Raw genomic sequence first — 16057 nt, forward strand, 5'->3', positions numbered from 1 at the left:
AGACAGTATTTGTAGACCAAGAAAGACATGGCTGTGGATTCATGCCAAGGAGTGATTTTCTTTTCCTTTTAGGCAGTGAGAATACAATGTCAAAATGAGGGATGGCAGAGTGTGAGGGAGAGTTTTTTTTTTTTTAAATAAAGTGAGCAAATCACACTGTGCTTCATCAAAACAGGAGAAAAAATGTAATGAAGAAAAAATGTCCAAGTAAGGGGACTGGTATTTAAAAGGAACCAAACCCACTGCTGGACTGAAAGCAAGAGAGAACGTAATTCTAAGTGAAGCAATTAACACAACCAACAGGCAGGATGTCCACTTGGTGTTTAGGAGCCAAGACTAAAAATTGTTAGATTCCACTGCTGTCCTGCACTCTACAATGCCATGAAACAAAATCTGATCAAGTAAAGAAAGCATCAGTACCACACTAGAACTGAAAACATGTTAAGTGTGGTATATAGCTGTTGCTAGTACTAACCTCACATGGTCTTCCTAAACAGTGAAGGAAAGTATTGTATCAGGAGATTGGGACATGTGGGGGATGCTAAGAGGTGAGGAAGACAGAGGAACATTCACCTGTAGATGCGGTTTGGACAGCCATGGTTTGCAGAGAAACCACACTCCACTCAAGGAGACAAAGATTTCTCCACACTAAACAGGGAAATTGCTAGATCTCTGCTACCTACAACTGATTATGCTCCTACCGTACAATGCCAAATACAACATCTCTTACCCCAGAGACACAAGAACTGTGAGAACTTCAAATGAAAGGTGCTCTGCAAGTAATATGTCCCTTTCAGACATCGGGTAACTGAGGCACAGAAAGGTGAAATTCATTGCCCAAGGCCACAAAGAGCTGACTGAGTCAGGAATGAGTCCTAGGAGTCCAGACACCTTGTCCCAAGGACTACTAGACAATGCTGCCTCACTGTATACACCCTGTGACCTATAGCCAGAAAGGGCTAAGCAGTTCACAGGCTAATTGACCCAGCTTCAGCCTTTAGAGACACATTAGAAAAGTATGTAAATGGTAATTAGGGCCATTCCATGTTAGGTAGGCTAGAACTTTGAAATGCAAACCAGTATTGTTAGAGAATTAGAGGTGACACTAATTGTATGCGTTTACTTAGCCATGTAAACAGACAGTTCCTGTCTATTACTATACCTGTTGATTCAGAGATCGAAGGGAGTATTAACATTTAGATGAATCTTGGGTGAAATAATGTCACTGTATATATCTCGCTGTAAAGTTTGTGATAAAAGGCTTAATGGATAAATTGCCTTATGTTAATCCATGTAGCTAATTACCAGTGATGCTTAGGAAATAGGTCTACTTCAGAGAGTCTCTATGATTGCCTATTGTTCGCCTAAGGACTGTATGGTCAAGAGGCTGCTAGAAAACTGTATAAATGATTCTTTGGTCCTAATCCTTTCATCTCAGATTTGCCTGATACTTTATGTAGGGGAAGCCTGAGTCATAAGACTGAGATCTCCAATCCAATCTGGATCACACTGAATATGAACATTGGACTTATAATTTATGGACTAATCTGAAAGAACTCTTTGCAACTACAAAACTAATCATCTCTACTATAAAACTGATCTCAGAATGGTACTCATGTCTGTATACATACTGATCTTTTAATCAATTCTCTCTTTTCTTTTTTAATAAATTTTAGTTTTGTTAATAAGAATTGGCTGTAAGCATATACTTGAGCAAGATCTGAAATATTCATTAACTTGGGAGGTAATGAGTCTGATCCTTTGGGATTGGTAGAACTTTCTTATATGATGAATAAGATTTTCAGTAATCCTCATCATATCTGACTTGTGTGTCCGTGTGGAGGCGTAAGGCTGGGTTGCTTTAAGGGAACTGTGGTTTGGTTTCTGGGTAACCAGTCAGGTATTACAGAAGCTGTTTTGAGGCTAGCTTGGTGTATCTAAGTACTGGAATGACCACAAGCTTTGGGGATTGTCTGCCCCATTCTTTGCAGTTTCCCCTAATTAAGAAACCGCAGTGTGGCTCCCATGGGACCCCAGCCACACACTCAAAACACTGAAGAGTCCCCCCGCATTCCTAAAGTAAAATGGGATAATATTGAATGGACAAATGTCATTCCCAATACGCAAGATTTCAGGCCACAACACACCCCTTTCCCCAGGGACACCAAGATGGCTCCAAATATTTTCTAGCTGCTGGTATATCAAGCAGCATCTCAGCAAGTATCCTGCAACAAAGCTCAAAAGGTGCAGCTACTAGATAAGGTTCTCTTACCTGCCACACTCTTCCCTTCCAGACCAATTAGAATTTAATTCCTGAGCACCCTTCTATGATCTTTGTATTCTTTTCCAATTACAGAGGATTGGTAACCAACCATCTAAATTAACATAAACAAGTTCAGCTGGACCATCTTTTAACTTCTTTAAAAGGCTTAGCTGGGGCCCAGTATTGGGGTCCCAGCTTACCTACCAGAAAAGAAAGATTTGATAGTTATATAGGATCTCAATTTCACTATGGCCTCCCCACAAAATCCACACCTCTAATTTATTCTCCTGTACCTGCTGTGCTACAGCCATCCATTGAAGCCAATGGAACGTTAAGAGTTGTGGTTCAGTAACATTCCCTATCTGAGCCATTGCTTGCCTGCATTGGAACATTTATTACAGCAATGTTTCTGTCACAAACATTTTGCTGCAATGAGGACAGGCAGGGTTAAAAAAAATTTTAGGTGAAACACACAGCTAAGAGTTACCCTAACTGTGTTCAAGCCCTGTGAGCTGCTTCTCAGGCACAGGCAGTGGGAGTACCTTTGGTTTCCTTTTGAAACTGATTGTATTACCACAGGATTAGCTCAGATCAGACACAGCATCTGGCTTTCTGTGCAGTTCCTGTTTCTGACCCAGTTTCCAAGAAAAGTTTACGAAGGTGCTAGGCACACTCTAAAATGCCAACGAGGGAGAGGAGACAGTTACAGCTTATAATTTGGATGGGACTTAATCAATGCTCTTCAACCAGGCTAAATTTTATGACAGTCCACAGGCCCAGTTCTAATCTGTGAAGTTACTCCCAATTTACACCAAACATCAGTATCAATCCCAAGGCTTCACTCTGGTTAGGAAACATGGTTACAGTCAGATCTACACTACAAGTTGCAACAATGTTTTAGCAGGATCCCCAAAAGTATTTTACCTGAAGCATGGATTGGCCTATGGGCAGATGGCAGGGAGAAGGGGAGCAAATGACTTTCCTCAAAGTCTCACTATTTCAAACTAAAATTGAAGAGAGATTTGAGAAAGTGGATTTGTTACCTTAACATGGATTTGTGCCCATAGCAAAGTGTTCGTTGGTTATAAAAATCAAGTCTGTATTTCTGGCTCCTTGTACGTTTTCCTGATAAAAGTTTAAAATATGCTTCATTAGGGAAGATTTTTCTTATATGCTACAACAACCTGCAAAACCAGTTCAGCCTTTTATCACACTCTGACTGAAAACACCCATTGTAAAGAGAGACTTCAGTTGGACTGAACAGCAAACTATCTCAGAGTTATTAGCCAATTAACTCTGATTTCAGAGCACTGATCACTATCCACACATTCAAGAGTTTAGAAAACTGCTTTAGGACATGGGAGATTTTGCAGTGTGGATGGGGAAAAAAAAGTCTGTGAAAGGCTGGTTGAAATAATCAAGTTTTCCCTGTTTTTGGTGTTCAGTACAGGAGTAACTGGATGAAGTGCTGTGGCCTCTGTCATACAGGAGGTCAGACCGATCTAATGGTCCCTTCTGGCCATAAAAATCTATGAATCTTTTCAATAGGTTTTTACATATGTTTTACACTCAAGCTCTCTCAGCTTCCACTACTCTTGCTTAATTCATGCAGTGTTGCTACAATCCTGTGCGCAATATCTGATGCAACTGTTTGCAAGTCAATGAACTGTGATGTCACAAAGTGAAGATTGTGGCTTCAATGAATGAACTGAGAAGGACAAATACCTTGATAAAGTGACGTCAAGAATAAACAAGCCAAAGCTAACTGAAGCTTAATATTTTTCTTCTGTGTTTGGAGTAAAAACCTTGACTTGAGCAATTAGATTTTAGAAGGAATAGAGGGGGTATTAAGAATACGTGGAAAGAAAGTAGTATTTACATATGGATACATGGACATAGGTAATCACATTACCTATGCCACAAGATTCACTAAAGTTCTTGACACTTCTAGAGGTTCTGCATATCCCAATACTTGCTCAGGTTCTCGCTTGTCTAGTTAACTCCTGAGATTCCACAATAATTCCCCTCAATTCTCCACCAACAATATCTTGTTTATTTTAAACAAAGTTGAGGGCAAGGCAGTATCCTGACTGATACCAAACTCTCGCAATTACATAGGGTTCCCGCATCAGGTGCATTTGGAGAGGTTGTGTGTCACTCTACACTGTGCTGTATCACTGGTGAACACATACCCCTTTCTACCCCAGCGGTGACTGTGTTATCATATAAAAAATATGGAATGACAAGTATTGTGTAACCAAGTGCTTAGTTATCACTTTAACAGCTAATAAAAATGCAGCTCTCTCTGGAGTGTAAAGCAGAAGCTATTTAACAGCACAGAGCAACACTATAGTTTTTACTTATACATGCATAAATTAGGTCAGGGAGAGAAGAGTACAGCATCCAACTGAATCATATACAAGAGTTCATTTACCAATTCTGCTGAATAAAGGCATGATATGAACATCTGGAATTATTGTCTCACACACACACAAACACAAAAAATGCCTTGTGGCACCTTAGAGACTAACAAATTTATTTGGGCATAAGCTTTTGTGGGCTAGAACCCACTTCATCAGAAGTATGAAGTAAAAAATACAGGAGCAGGTATAAATACATGAAAGGATGGGGGTGCTTTACCAAGTGTTAGGTCAGTCTAATGAGATAAATCAATTAACAGCAGGATACCAAGGGAGGAAAAATAACTTTTGAAGTGGTAAGAGAGTGGCCCATTACAGACAGTTGACAAGAAGGTGTGAGTAACAGTAGGGAGAAATTAGCATTGGGGAAATTAAGTTTAGGTTTTGTAATGACCCAACCATTCCCAGTCTTTATTCAGGCCTAATCTGATGGTATCTAGTTTGCAAATTAATTCCAGTTCTGCAGCTTCACATTGGAGTCTGTTTTTGACGTGTTTTTGTTGAAGAATTGCCACTTTGAGGTTAATTTACTATAGGGCACACACCAAGGTTTACACACTGTGATTCTAAAGCAAAAAAATTAGCCCAACATCTCATCAGCAAAAAGCCATGGAAGTGGGAAGCTGGCATTAATTCCCCACCCTTACAGAAATACACACCCACTGGTACCTAGCACCAGCACTTTATATTCTACACAAAGGGCACCCAGAGCTCGCTTGAAAAAGTGTGTTTTTGCCAAATGAACTACCACTGTGCATTAATGCAGCTAATTAAACAATACACAGCAAGAGCAAACAGACAGATTGGTGCAGTGCAAACTACTACTGGGCTATCAGCAATACAGACTCATTTGAGTCCCTACCAAGCACCTTGGAGACTCCAAATTAAAACTATCGACCAACTATGTACATTTCCATTAAGCATTTGATATGGATCTGGAAATAGAAATGCGTCATTTGGTCAGGAACTCTATTAAAAAATACACCAATGGTGAATTTATAGAAAAGGGGATATGGAAAATATCTTCACCCAACTCCCAACTAACCAACATTTTGAGCGTCACATCAGGCTTTTGAGTTGCAACCCTTATGAATCTGTCAAAGAAAAAAGAGTCCAGAAGGAAAGTTGTGTGTGTCTTCTTCAGAAGTCTGAGGACTGAAAACAAAGCTCTTTCCTTGGGGCTCACAAGTGAATGCAGAAGTTCTTCATGGAATCACAGAATTCAGAAGAGAAATTTTGTAAGATTTTATAGTCAATAATCTGTCAGTTTGAAGCCAGTTTTTAATATTTGGGGTAGAGGGGGAGAAAAAAGGGCAATATAACACTGCCCTATAGTTCCTGCTGCAGTCTGCTTCACCAGCTTCTCTAATACTCCAGGCTGGCTAATTCAAGCATCACTTTGGCCATTAGCCACCACAATGGACGGGTTTAAGGAAAAACCAACACCACACATATATGCTTTACCTACCCTCCACTAAAAGCAACAAGGTTGAAAGCAAGTCAACTTCAATTAGAGATGGTCCTACTGGCTCAGGAAAGACAAACAGAAACTGAAGCAAACATTTGCTCATCCCCCAACAAAAAGTATGTTTTAAAGTGTGGATTACAATAGTCATCCCAGGGACAGCCTCCTTTAAAAAAACCACACCACATTTATTACAGTTGTGCTTAGGAGCCAACTGAGAATAGGGCTCCATTGTGCTAGGCTCCATACCAACAGAATAAGAGACAGCTCCTGCCTCTGAGCACTTCTAGTCTAAGGCCAGGTGTACACTAGAAACTTCTGCTAGTACAGTATAGTAATTTTGGTTAAGGAGTGAGACTTTTTTTTATACCGACAAAAGCCCTGGTATAGATACAGTCATACTTGTACAAAAATGCTTTTGCCAGTACAGCTCATTTTGCTCAGGGAACTCGGTTAAGCTATACAGGCAAAAAATGAGAGGGTTTGCCGATATGGCTATACAAGTAAAGGCAAACCTTTTCTAGTGTAGACTAGGCCTTAACATTTAAATCTAAATCCGCTGCAAGTCTGGCTTCTTCCCCATGCCTCTGAAACCTGTGCCCAGTGTACTGGTGAGCTCTATTATTCCACTCACATCATCAAGCAATAAAAAAAAACCAACAAAATTATTAAATGATGGGAAGGAAGTTCTGAATTGCTCCACTAGCTATAAATGGTGATTTACTATCCAATGCCAGAATAGCAGAGCACTTGGATCTGTTAGCACATAACTGGGCAATTCCAAAGTTAAAACAAGATCCGAGTTACAGTTCCTCTAGTTTATATTTGCTCGTAGGCTGAATAACGGCAGTTTAATGGTCCTGAAAGAATTCAAAAGCCTCAGTGGCTACTCCACAGCCATCTGTGACTTGCTTTGAAATGAGAACTGCCAGACACCAGAAAAGCAGTCAGCCACAAGGACAACAATAATACATGTGGCAAAGTTTCTCTCTCCACCTTGTTACCTAGTTTCCAATGCACAGACACGCTGACCTGTTTATTTTTGACCTGTTCATTGTACTGAGAATTATGAAGAACATTTAAAATGCCAAGGTCTCTTTCCTCTCAGAGATGCTGCTCTCTGCAGAAGCAAGGTCTAGCAAGCTGTTACATCATGCATTAGACAAGTTTTTGCCCTACCATCCCCATTCCAGATGGGCCAAAGTTACATTTTAACTTAGGCATGCTTCTAACTTTCACAGAAGTTGCACATGGAGGCAGCCTGGGTCCCTAGAAACATCTGCAGCTCCCCATAAAACCTGCAGCCCCAGTTGTTTGGCAATTGTAGTAGAAAGGGTGGTGTGGGATGCAGGTGTTTTGACATGAAAAACAGAGATCAGGGTATGCGTGGAAACATTTGTATTCCATTTGTAGCCAAATTTTGGCTGTGAAAATAAAAAGGCAACAAGGCTGTGTGCATTACTAAGATAAGATGTTCTGTCAGAAGGCTATGTACCTGAATGACATGTGCTTCAGTCTTAACAATGCAGACCCAAAGTAGTATGCACCAAAGATTTCAACCTATAAAGCAAGGCCTTAATTGCTTACCTACTTCACAGACAGATTGCAAGATTAGTCATTATGTATAAAATGCTGTGAAGATGAAAAGCACTAGATAAGTGCTCAAGTATTATTAAAACACTAATACTCTCTGGGCCAGAGTGGTTGTTCATTCATTCCAAACTAATTTCGAGTGAACACATTTAGTTATATTTTAAATTAAAATGAATTCAGTGTTCTTAAAAATGGACAGCTTGACAGCACAGGAGATAAAAGTTCTATTTATCCACAGACAGATACTGCACGGAGCACAGGCAACGGCACAAGCTTTCCCCACACTGCCCCCCACCAATGCACCTGAATCCTGACTCCTATAGAAGTGAGGTGTTCAGTCTTCATAGGCTCTTCAGTTTTTGGCCTCTCATGCAATTACTAGTATCTGTGACATGTACCCATGTCCACTAGTAGATGGACTGGGACTCACCAACTCATTGCATTTGCTGGTTGCTGAAAAGCTGTGAAAAGGCCAATTTTGGTCATTACTGATCTAGGAGATAAGACGAGCTACAGCCACAGCTTCTCAAGATGATTTGTAGTCTTGGTCTCATCTCTATTCAGGCCCCACACTACAAGAAGGATGTGGATAAATTGGAGAGAGTCCAGCGGAGGGCAACAAAAATGATTAGGGGGCTGGAGCACATGACTTATGAGGAGAGGCTGAGGGAACTGGAATTGTTTAGTCTGCAGAAGAGAAGAATGAGGGGGGATTTGATAGCTGCTTTCAACTACCTGAAAGAGGGTTCCAAAGAGGATGGATCTAGACTTCTCAGTGGTAGAAGATGACAGAACAAGGAGTAATGGTCTCAAGTTGCAGAGGGGGAGGTTTAGGTTGGACATTAGGAAAAACTTTTTCACTAGTAGGGTGGTGAAGAACTGGAATGGGTTACCTAGGGAGGTGGTGGAATCTCCTTCCTTAGAGGTTTTTAAGGTCAGGCTTGACAAAGCCCTGGCTGGGATGATTTAGTTGGGTTTGGTCCTGCTTTGAGCAGGGGGTTGGACTAGATGACCTCCTGAGATTCTATGATTCTATGTTTGGCTGGCCAAAAGGTTGTGTTTTTTTCCTGGCAGATGATGACCTCACTCCACTCATACCTTTATCTTCTCCAGTCCAGACTACTGCAATCCACTCTATCTAGAGCTACTCTACAGGGCAACATAGTTCTTACAGAAGAACTCTGTGTAGTTTGAAAATTTGTCTCTCACCAACAGAAGTTGGTCCAATAAAAGATATTACCTCACGTACCTTGTCTCGCTAATATCCTGGGACCAACATGGCTGCAACAACACTGTATAGTTTTATTTTGTCAGACATGACAATTAATTTCTGTACCATAAAAGAACTGGGTTCTGGGACATACCAGTTTGACAATTTTATGATTGTCATCTTAGATGAAAGCTAAACAGTTTTTTTTTTTTAAGTTTACATTATGTAAGATGACACGTTAAAAAAGGTCTATTTTTAGCCCTCTGGGTTGCCAAGAAACAAAGAATGCAAAGTTTATCTGTGACTTTGAAGTCTCTCAAAAAATAGCTCTGAACCAACACCCCCAAATTTTGGGGAAGTTTGGATCAAACCTTATAACCCCAGGTTTATTTAATTTCTCTGTCTCATTGTGCTGTGAACCATCAGCCCTTTCCTTTATTTTAGTGAGCTTGTGTTTCCACATGGGTTTTGAAACTTTGGAACAAGAGGAATCGCATTTATCAAGCCACCTGAAACACACTTCCCTCACATACTATTATAGCAGTTGCTCCAGATCCCATTATAAGCCCTATTTTTCCACACACTTCTACTGTCTGCAAATAGAGGCCTATGAGGTTTGAAATTGGCAGCCTATCTCCAAAGCTGAGGAATAATTCTATCACCAAGTTTCACGCAAATCAGACAGGTAGCTTTGAAGTCACAGACCCCCCAAAATCTAGTAGGACTTAATGAAATTGCATTGTTTCCAGCTAAGCAATACTCTATTGTGCTCATTCCACTAGAAGCAATTACCCACTGGATCAATAGTGCCTCACAGAACACAAAGAAAATCCCACTGAACCGTATAAATAAGGGTCCTGATTTCAAGTTATGGTGGGCACAGAGAAAATGACAGTTTTGTCTAGGAGAGGTAAGGTACTGTGATGTTCCCAGTTCCTCCTAGCATCTCACCTCCTGAAATCAAAGGTATCCCAAAGAGGGCTCAACTAAGGTTCTATAGCTTCTCAGGCGGGAAGTATCATCTTAACTTTACTTTTCTCAGTTCTCCAATGTTTACTCTGCATTTTTAATTGTAAGCCCAACACTCTTGTAAGGGGCACATGAGGACACCTTAACTGCACATCTTCTGTTCTTCCAGTGCAAGTTTGAGGAATTAAAAGCTCATGCTCAGGAAGAGCACAAGGACCACAGGGAACAATTTTGCCATTGCAACCTCGAGTCCACGTTAACCAAGCTTTTTGAATCAGGGGGTAGCCATGTCTGTATCCACAAAAACAACACGGAGTCCAGTGGCACCTTAAAGGTTAGTCTTTAAGGTGCCACCAGACTCCTTGTTGTTTTTCAAGTTTTTGAGTATGAATCTAAGTATCCATGAGGCTATATGAAGCATGCATGGCAATCTCATTTATAGGTCTGTGTCTCAAGACATAGTTTATCTAACACGAATGCAGGTGAGTACAGGTTGAGATGTCCATGCTGTTTTGATTGATGAAAATTTCAATGCTGTCAAGTAGCAACAACGCACAAAGCTTTAGTTACATGTAGCCTTATTATATCAGGCAGCCCCCTAGAGAAGCTTTAGCTTGGTAAGAGCATTATACTGGGATCAAAGACCTGTCAGTGTGTCTCCTTCCAAGGAGAAGAGAAGGCAGAGTGCTCAGCTCAACTCTTTTGTTATTGTCTGTGTCTAAAGTAATGAAGCATCCCCTCCACTGAGCCAGCTTAGGAATCATACAAAGGGTTCTATCTCCCCACCCAGCATGCCCACATGCCCTCAAAATGCTCTACAAAGGTCCTCAACACCCTCTTTACACAACATTATTACATAACAGCATTGTTGGAAGAACCTCCAACTTCCCATGCACCTTCCCTCTCAAAACCTAGTCCCCTTCCCCAGGCATCCTACCCACCCCAGACTCAAGGTGGCCTCCACACCCTATCCCCAGCCTGCTTTGCAGCTTGTGTTTCATTTCAACCCATGTGAGGTCATAAGCAATTTGGGTCAGGACCTCACCTGGTTTTTGCAAAGCACTGGGCACATTCATGGTGTTATATAACAACATGTTTTCTTGCACAAAGCTCACACCCCTGCCTGTGCTTCAGCGAGCACTACCCAGTGCCTGCGAGACACTCGCACAGGTTGCACCCTGGGAACTAACGTACACGTGGGAGGAAGCGCTCAGAGGGTGGGGGCGTTCAGCGTCCCCAGATGAGGCCAGGCCAGGTTTAGCTGGTGAACGGACACAACCGTGCTCTGCACCCTGCCAGGGAAGCCTGTCCCTGAAGAACAAGTCACCAGCTCGGGGAGGAGGAGCAGCAGCCCCAAGGTGCCGACCGAGGGCTGCAAGGATCCTGTGACTCTTTCCCTCCCCCACACCATGCACGGCTGGAGGGAAGGGGCTACATCGACCCCTCCCGCAGCGCGTGACGCCCCGGCGATACCGCCGCGGACAGCACGGGACGCCCCGGGTCACGGGTGTCCCCCGCCCCCGTGCACTAGGGGCCCTAGAGGCCGGGCTCGCGCCGCGGTCAGGCCCGCGCGCAAGGAGCCCCCGGGCCCCTCCCCGCGCGCTGGGGGGGGGGGGGGCGCCCCGCACTCACCTCCTGAAGTCAAAGGGCATGTTGGTGGCGGGTGCGGCGCAGCTTCCGGCCCCTCCCCCGACCCGGCTCCCTCAGCCTCGCTCGTGCCGGCCCGGCTGCAGGGCCAGGAAGTGATGGGCCGCGAACCGCATCCCCATTGGGCAGCCGGCACCGGCCACGGCAGCCGCTTCCGCCGGCGAGTTAAAGGGCCAGGAGAGGCCGGCCGGGAGGCAGGCGGCGCGGCCGGTCCGCGGCCTGGAGGAGCCGCTCGCTCCCTGGTCCCGGGCTGGCACTCAGGAGAGCTGTGCCACTGCCCTGTTGGGGGACCCTAGACAAGGGCCTTCCCTCTCTGTGCCTCTGCTGAACGGCTTCCTGAGCTCTTCGGGATAAGCACTGCGTGTTTGTACAGCGCCTAGCACAGGGGGGCCCACCTCGCTTGACAAAGTGGTCTCACCTACAGCACAAGTTAGATCACAGCACAGAAAAGTATCAGGGGGTAGCCTTGTTAGTCTGGATCTGTAAAAGCAGGTAAGAGTCCTATGGCACCTTATAGATTAACAGACATATTGGCGCATAAGCTTTTGTGGGTGAATACCCACTTTGTCAGACGCATGGCAGATGTCTGACGAAGTGGTTATTCACCCAAGAAAGTTTATGCTCCAATACATGTTAGTCTATAAGGTCCCACATGACTCTTTGTCACTTAGCACAGAAAAGACACATGCTTACAGCCAAAATATCTTCCCTTGGTGGTTAATTAAGAAAAGGCATCCAGGGGAAGAGGAAATGCACAGAACTCTATGCATACCACACTGCCTTCCATGGTGGTTCCACCACTTTCATCATCTTCTCATGGCTCTTGCCATCTGCCTCCTCCCCAGTGACCCACCTCTCTCCATTTTACCCTTCTCTGGTGGCTCAGCAGGAAACCAAGGCTATGGTTAGAAGCAAGAGTCTTTTAGGCTGGAACATGCAGAGAAACACTTCTTAATGGTGAGATCCATTAGACTGTGAAATAGGTTCCTAAGGGAAGGGGTGAAAACTTGAATATGGAGCAAATTGATTGAAACTATAGTAAAGAACAGAATTGTCATACACATAGATGAACACAATTTGTTGGGGAAGATTCAACATGGTTTTTGGAAAGGGAAATCATGCCTCACCAATCTCCTAGAATTCTTTGAGGGGTCAACGAGCAGGTGGACAAGGGGAATCCAGTGGATACAGAGTGTTTAGATTTTCAGAAAGCATTTGACAAGATCCCTCACCAAAGACTCTTAAGCAAAGTAAGCTGTGATGAGATAAGAGGGAAGGTCCTCTTATCGATTAGTAACTGGTTAAAAGATAGGAAACAAAGGGTAGGAATAAATGGTCAGTTTTCAGAATGGAGAGAGGTAGATAGTGGTGTCCTCCAGGAGTCTGTACTGGTCTCAGTCCTATTCAACATATTCATAAATGATCTGGAAAATGGGGTAAACCGTGAGGTGGCAAAATTTGCACATGATACAAAACTATTCACGATTGTTAAGTTCCAAGCAGACTGCGAAGAGCTACAAAAGGATCTCTCAAAACTGGGTTACCAGGCAACAAAATGGCAGATGAAATTCAAGGTTGATAAATGCAAAGTAATGCACATTGGAAAACATAATCCCAAACTATACATATAAAATGATGGGATCTAAATTAGCTGTTACCACTCAAGAGAGAGATCTTGGAGTCATTGTGGATAGTTCTCTAAAAACATTCACTCAATGCACAGCGGCATTAAAAAAAGTGAACAGAATGTTGGGAATCATTAAGAAAGGGATAATACAGAAAATACCATATTGCCTCTATATAAATCCATGGTATGCTCACATCTTGAATACTGCATGCAGATGTGGTTGCCCCATCTCAAAAAAGATATATTGGAATTGGAAAAGATTCAGAAAAGGGCAACAAAAATGATTAGGGATATGGAACGGCTGCCATATGAAGAGAGATTAATAAGACTGGGACTTTTCAGCTTGGAAAAAATGACTAAGGGGGGGATATGATAGAAGGCTATAAAATCATGACTGTGTGGAGAAAGTAAATAAGGAAGTGTTATTTACTCCTCATAACAAGAACTAGCGGCCACCAAATATAATTAATAAGCAGCAGGTTTAAAACAAACAAAAGGAAGTATATTTTCACACAACACACAGTCAACCTATGAAACTCCTGGCCAGAGGATATTGTGGAGGCCAAGACTATAACAGGATTCAAAAAAGAACTAGATAAATTCATGGAGGATAGGTCCATCAATGGCTATTAGGATGGGCAGGGATGGTTCCCTAGCCTCTGTTCATTCCCTCTGGGGCACCTGGCATTGGCCACTGTCAGAAGACAGGCTACTGGGCTGGATGAACCTTTGGTCTGACCCAGTATGGCCATTCTTATGTTCCTTTCTTGGGATATGTGAAACTAGACTGGGGGAAGCCCTGGAGATTAGACTGTAAGGAGCAATCCTGCAAAAGCCCCTGGGAATGAGTGAAAATTTTTTGAATAGACCTTTTGTAACTCAGACATCTATATTATCTGACCACATTGTACAAGCACATTAGTGGGACATTTCTCTTAAATGATTAGCAGTGAGCTAGTTAACATACTCAGCTGAAATTTAACAGCCCATCAAAATTAATAGGGCAATTTCCATCTCTCATAAGGTAGAGCTGGTTAGACAGGCTTGGCTAGAGGGTCCTATAGCAAAACAAAAACCAAAACCAAAAAACCCCCAATGCTGATCTAGATACAGCCTAGAATATATACTAGCAAGAACCAAACAGTGTTAGCTGCTACAGTCTATAGTATTAGCCATATTGTGTTGAAGACATAAACCAGGTAAGCCATGCAAGATACTAAACTGGTTACAAACTCAAAAACTGTAATGTACACAGAGCCTTAGGCAACCTAAAACAGTAGCTCTGACTATATATTTAGGAATATATACAACACATCAATAAGTCACATTAGGAAGGTTTTATTTGAAACAAAAAGGTCAAATTCCGAATAAACTGATGGGGCCACCACAGCATGCCAGAATGGCTTTACGGCCTGATACAGCTCACAGTCCTGCCAAGGAAAGGAGAACTTAATGCCCTGAGATAAGACCCCTCGTCATTACATTGTTTAATTACATAAGGCTTCTCGAACGCTAGAGATAAGAACAGGAATTTGACTGCAGTCCAGCTGGGTGTGGTTGCTTAGATCATACTGTGTGTTAGAATAAGAACTAAAAGCAAGAGTTTATGTGGCATGACTATAGCATAATTGGAGTTGAAATAAGTAAGCTGATACTGATGACTGGATCTGAAAGTAACTATCTTTTTAATAAATAAACAATAAATTATCACTCTCCTGATGATAGTAATCTTAATACTACCTCATGTTTCTCTTCAAAGTGCTTTACTACCATTAATTGAACCTCATAACTCCTTTGAAGTTGGTAAGTAAATAACATTATGACCATTTTTCAGATGAAGAAACCCAGGCAGAGAGGTGAAATTACTCACCTAGGAGCAATGTGGGGTCTTTCACAGCCAAGATTAGCAACCAGGAGTTTCTAGTTCCTAGGTCTATGTCCACAAAAGTACGAAAAGTAACATTCCATATTCCTGACCACTTTCTTACAGATGAAACAGATCACTGGTGACTCTCTCTGGATTCATAACCACTGTCTCATAAAGATAGAGAAATAATAATATGGTCTTGTAATTAAGGTGAGATTGCCACTTCCTCCCAGATGAATTCAGTACCATTCTACTCCATCAGTAGAACAGGAGACTTGCTTTGATGATCCACTCTGGGATGGCAGTGTTATTGTTGGATTCCAAAGTTCCCTGGAAGATAAATCCATCCCTACCTAACTATGAGAAAACAGACATAGAGAGAGGTTCACAGCCAGAGCAAATGACAGCCAAAAAGAGAACTTGGGTTTTCTAGACTCCCCAACAATGGCTTGTACCCCGTGCCTATACTGTCTCCCAGAAAAAAACTATTTGTCACCCAAAATCATAGACACTAGAGAAGGAAAAACATCTTGATCTCCCTGTTCAGGATTTTTATAGTCTTGCTCAATCTGATTTTAAAAGTCCCAAATGATGGGAGTTTTATTCTTTCCATGGGAGACTATTCCCCAGCCAAATACATTTCATTGTCAAGAAACTTTTACCGATGTTCAGCTTACATTTTCCTTTATTTTATTTTTAGTAATTGTGGAGCTGTGATGATTTACACCAACTGAGGATCTGGCCCAGAACTGGGCTTAAGTGTTTATGCCCTAGCCAATCTTTTATAGACTGTTATGTATCTTCCGTTATTGTTAACCACACTAGACATATTTATCTTAATCAGTCTTCACAAGTCAACCCCTCTAGTTCTCTGATTGTTGCCATTCTCTGCATTCTTTCCAGTTTGCCAATGTCTTTCTGATAACATGAAGTCCAGAATTCTTTATATGATTGGCTTCAATCACCTACCTCAATCATTTATTCATTCCATAAACT

At 42.3% G+C, this 16057-nt stretch overlaps 1 protein-coding gene across 2 annotated transcripts in view; it reads right to left on the bottom strand.

Moving 5' to 3' along the window:
* Positions 1–11702, bottom strand: part of ERGIC1 (endoplasmic reticulum-golgi intermediate compartment 1) — a 95520-nt gene extending 83818 nt beyond the window's left edge. The window contains exon 1 of one of the 2 annotated variants that reach the window (XM_039484291.1): positions 11553–11702. In XM_039484291.1, the coding sequence (XP_039340225.1) occupies positions 11553–11572 (20 nt within the window). In that variant the 5' untranslated portion in view covers positions 11573–11702. Of the gene's footprint in view, positions 1–3306; positions 3330–11552 lie in introns of those variants that run through there. The other variant, XM_039484292.1, reaches the window with a different exon arrangement.
* Between the last annotated feature and the right edge of the window lie 4355 nt (positions 11703–16057).

This window comes from Mauremys reevesii, linkage group 8 (assembly GCF_016161935.1).
Source record: "Mauremys reevesii isolate NIE-2019 linkage group 8, ASM1616193v1, whole genome shotgun sequence".
Classification (NCBI taxonomy): Eukaryota; Metazoa; Chordata; order Testudines; family Geoemydidae; genus Mauremys; species Mauremys reevesii.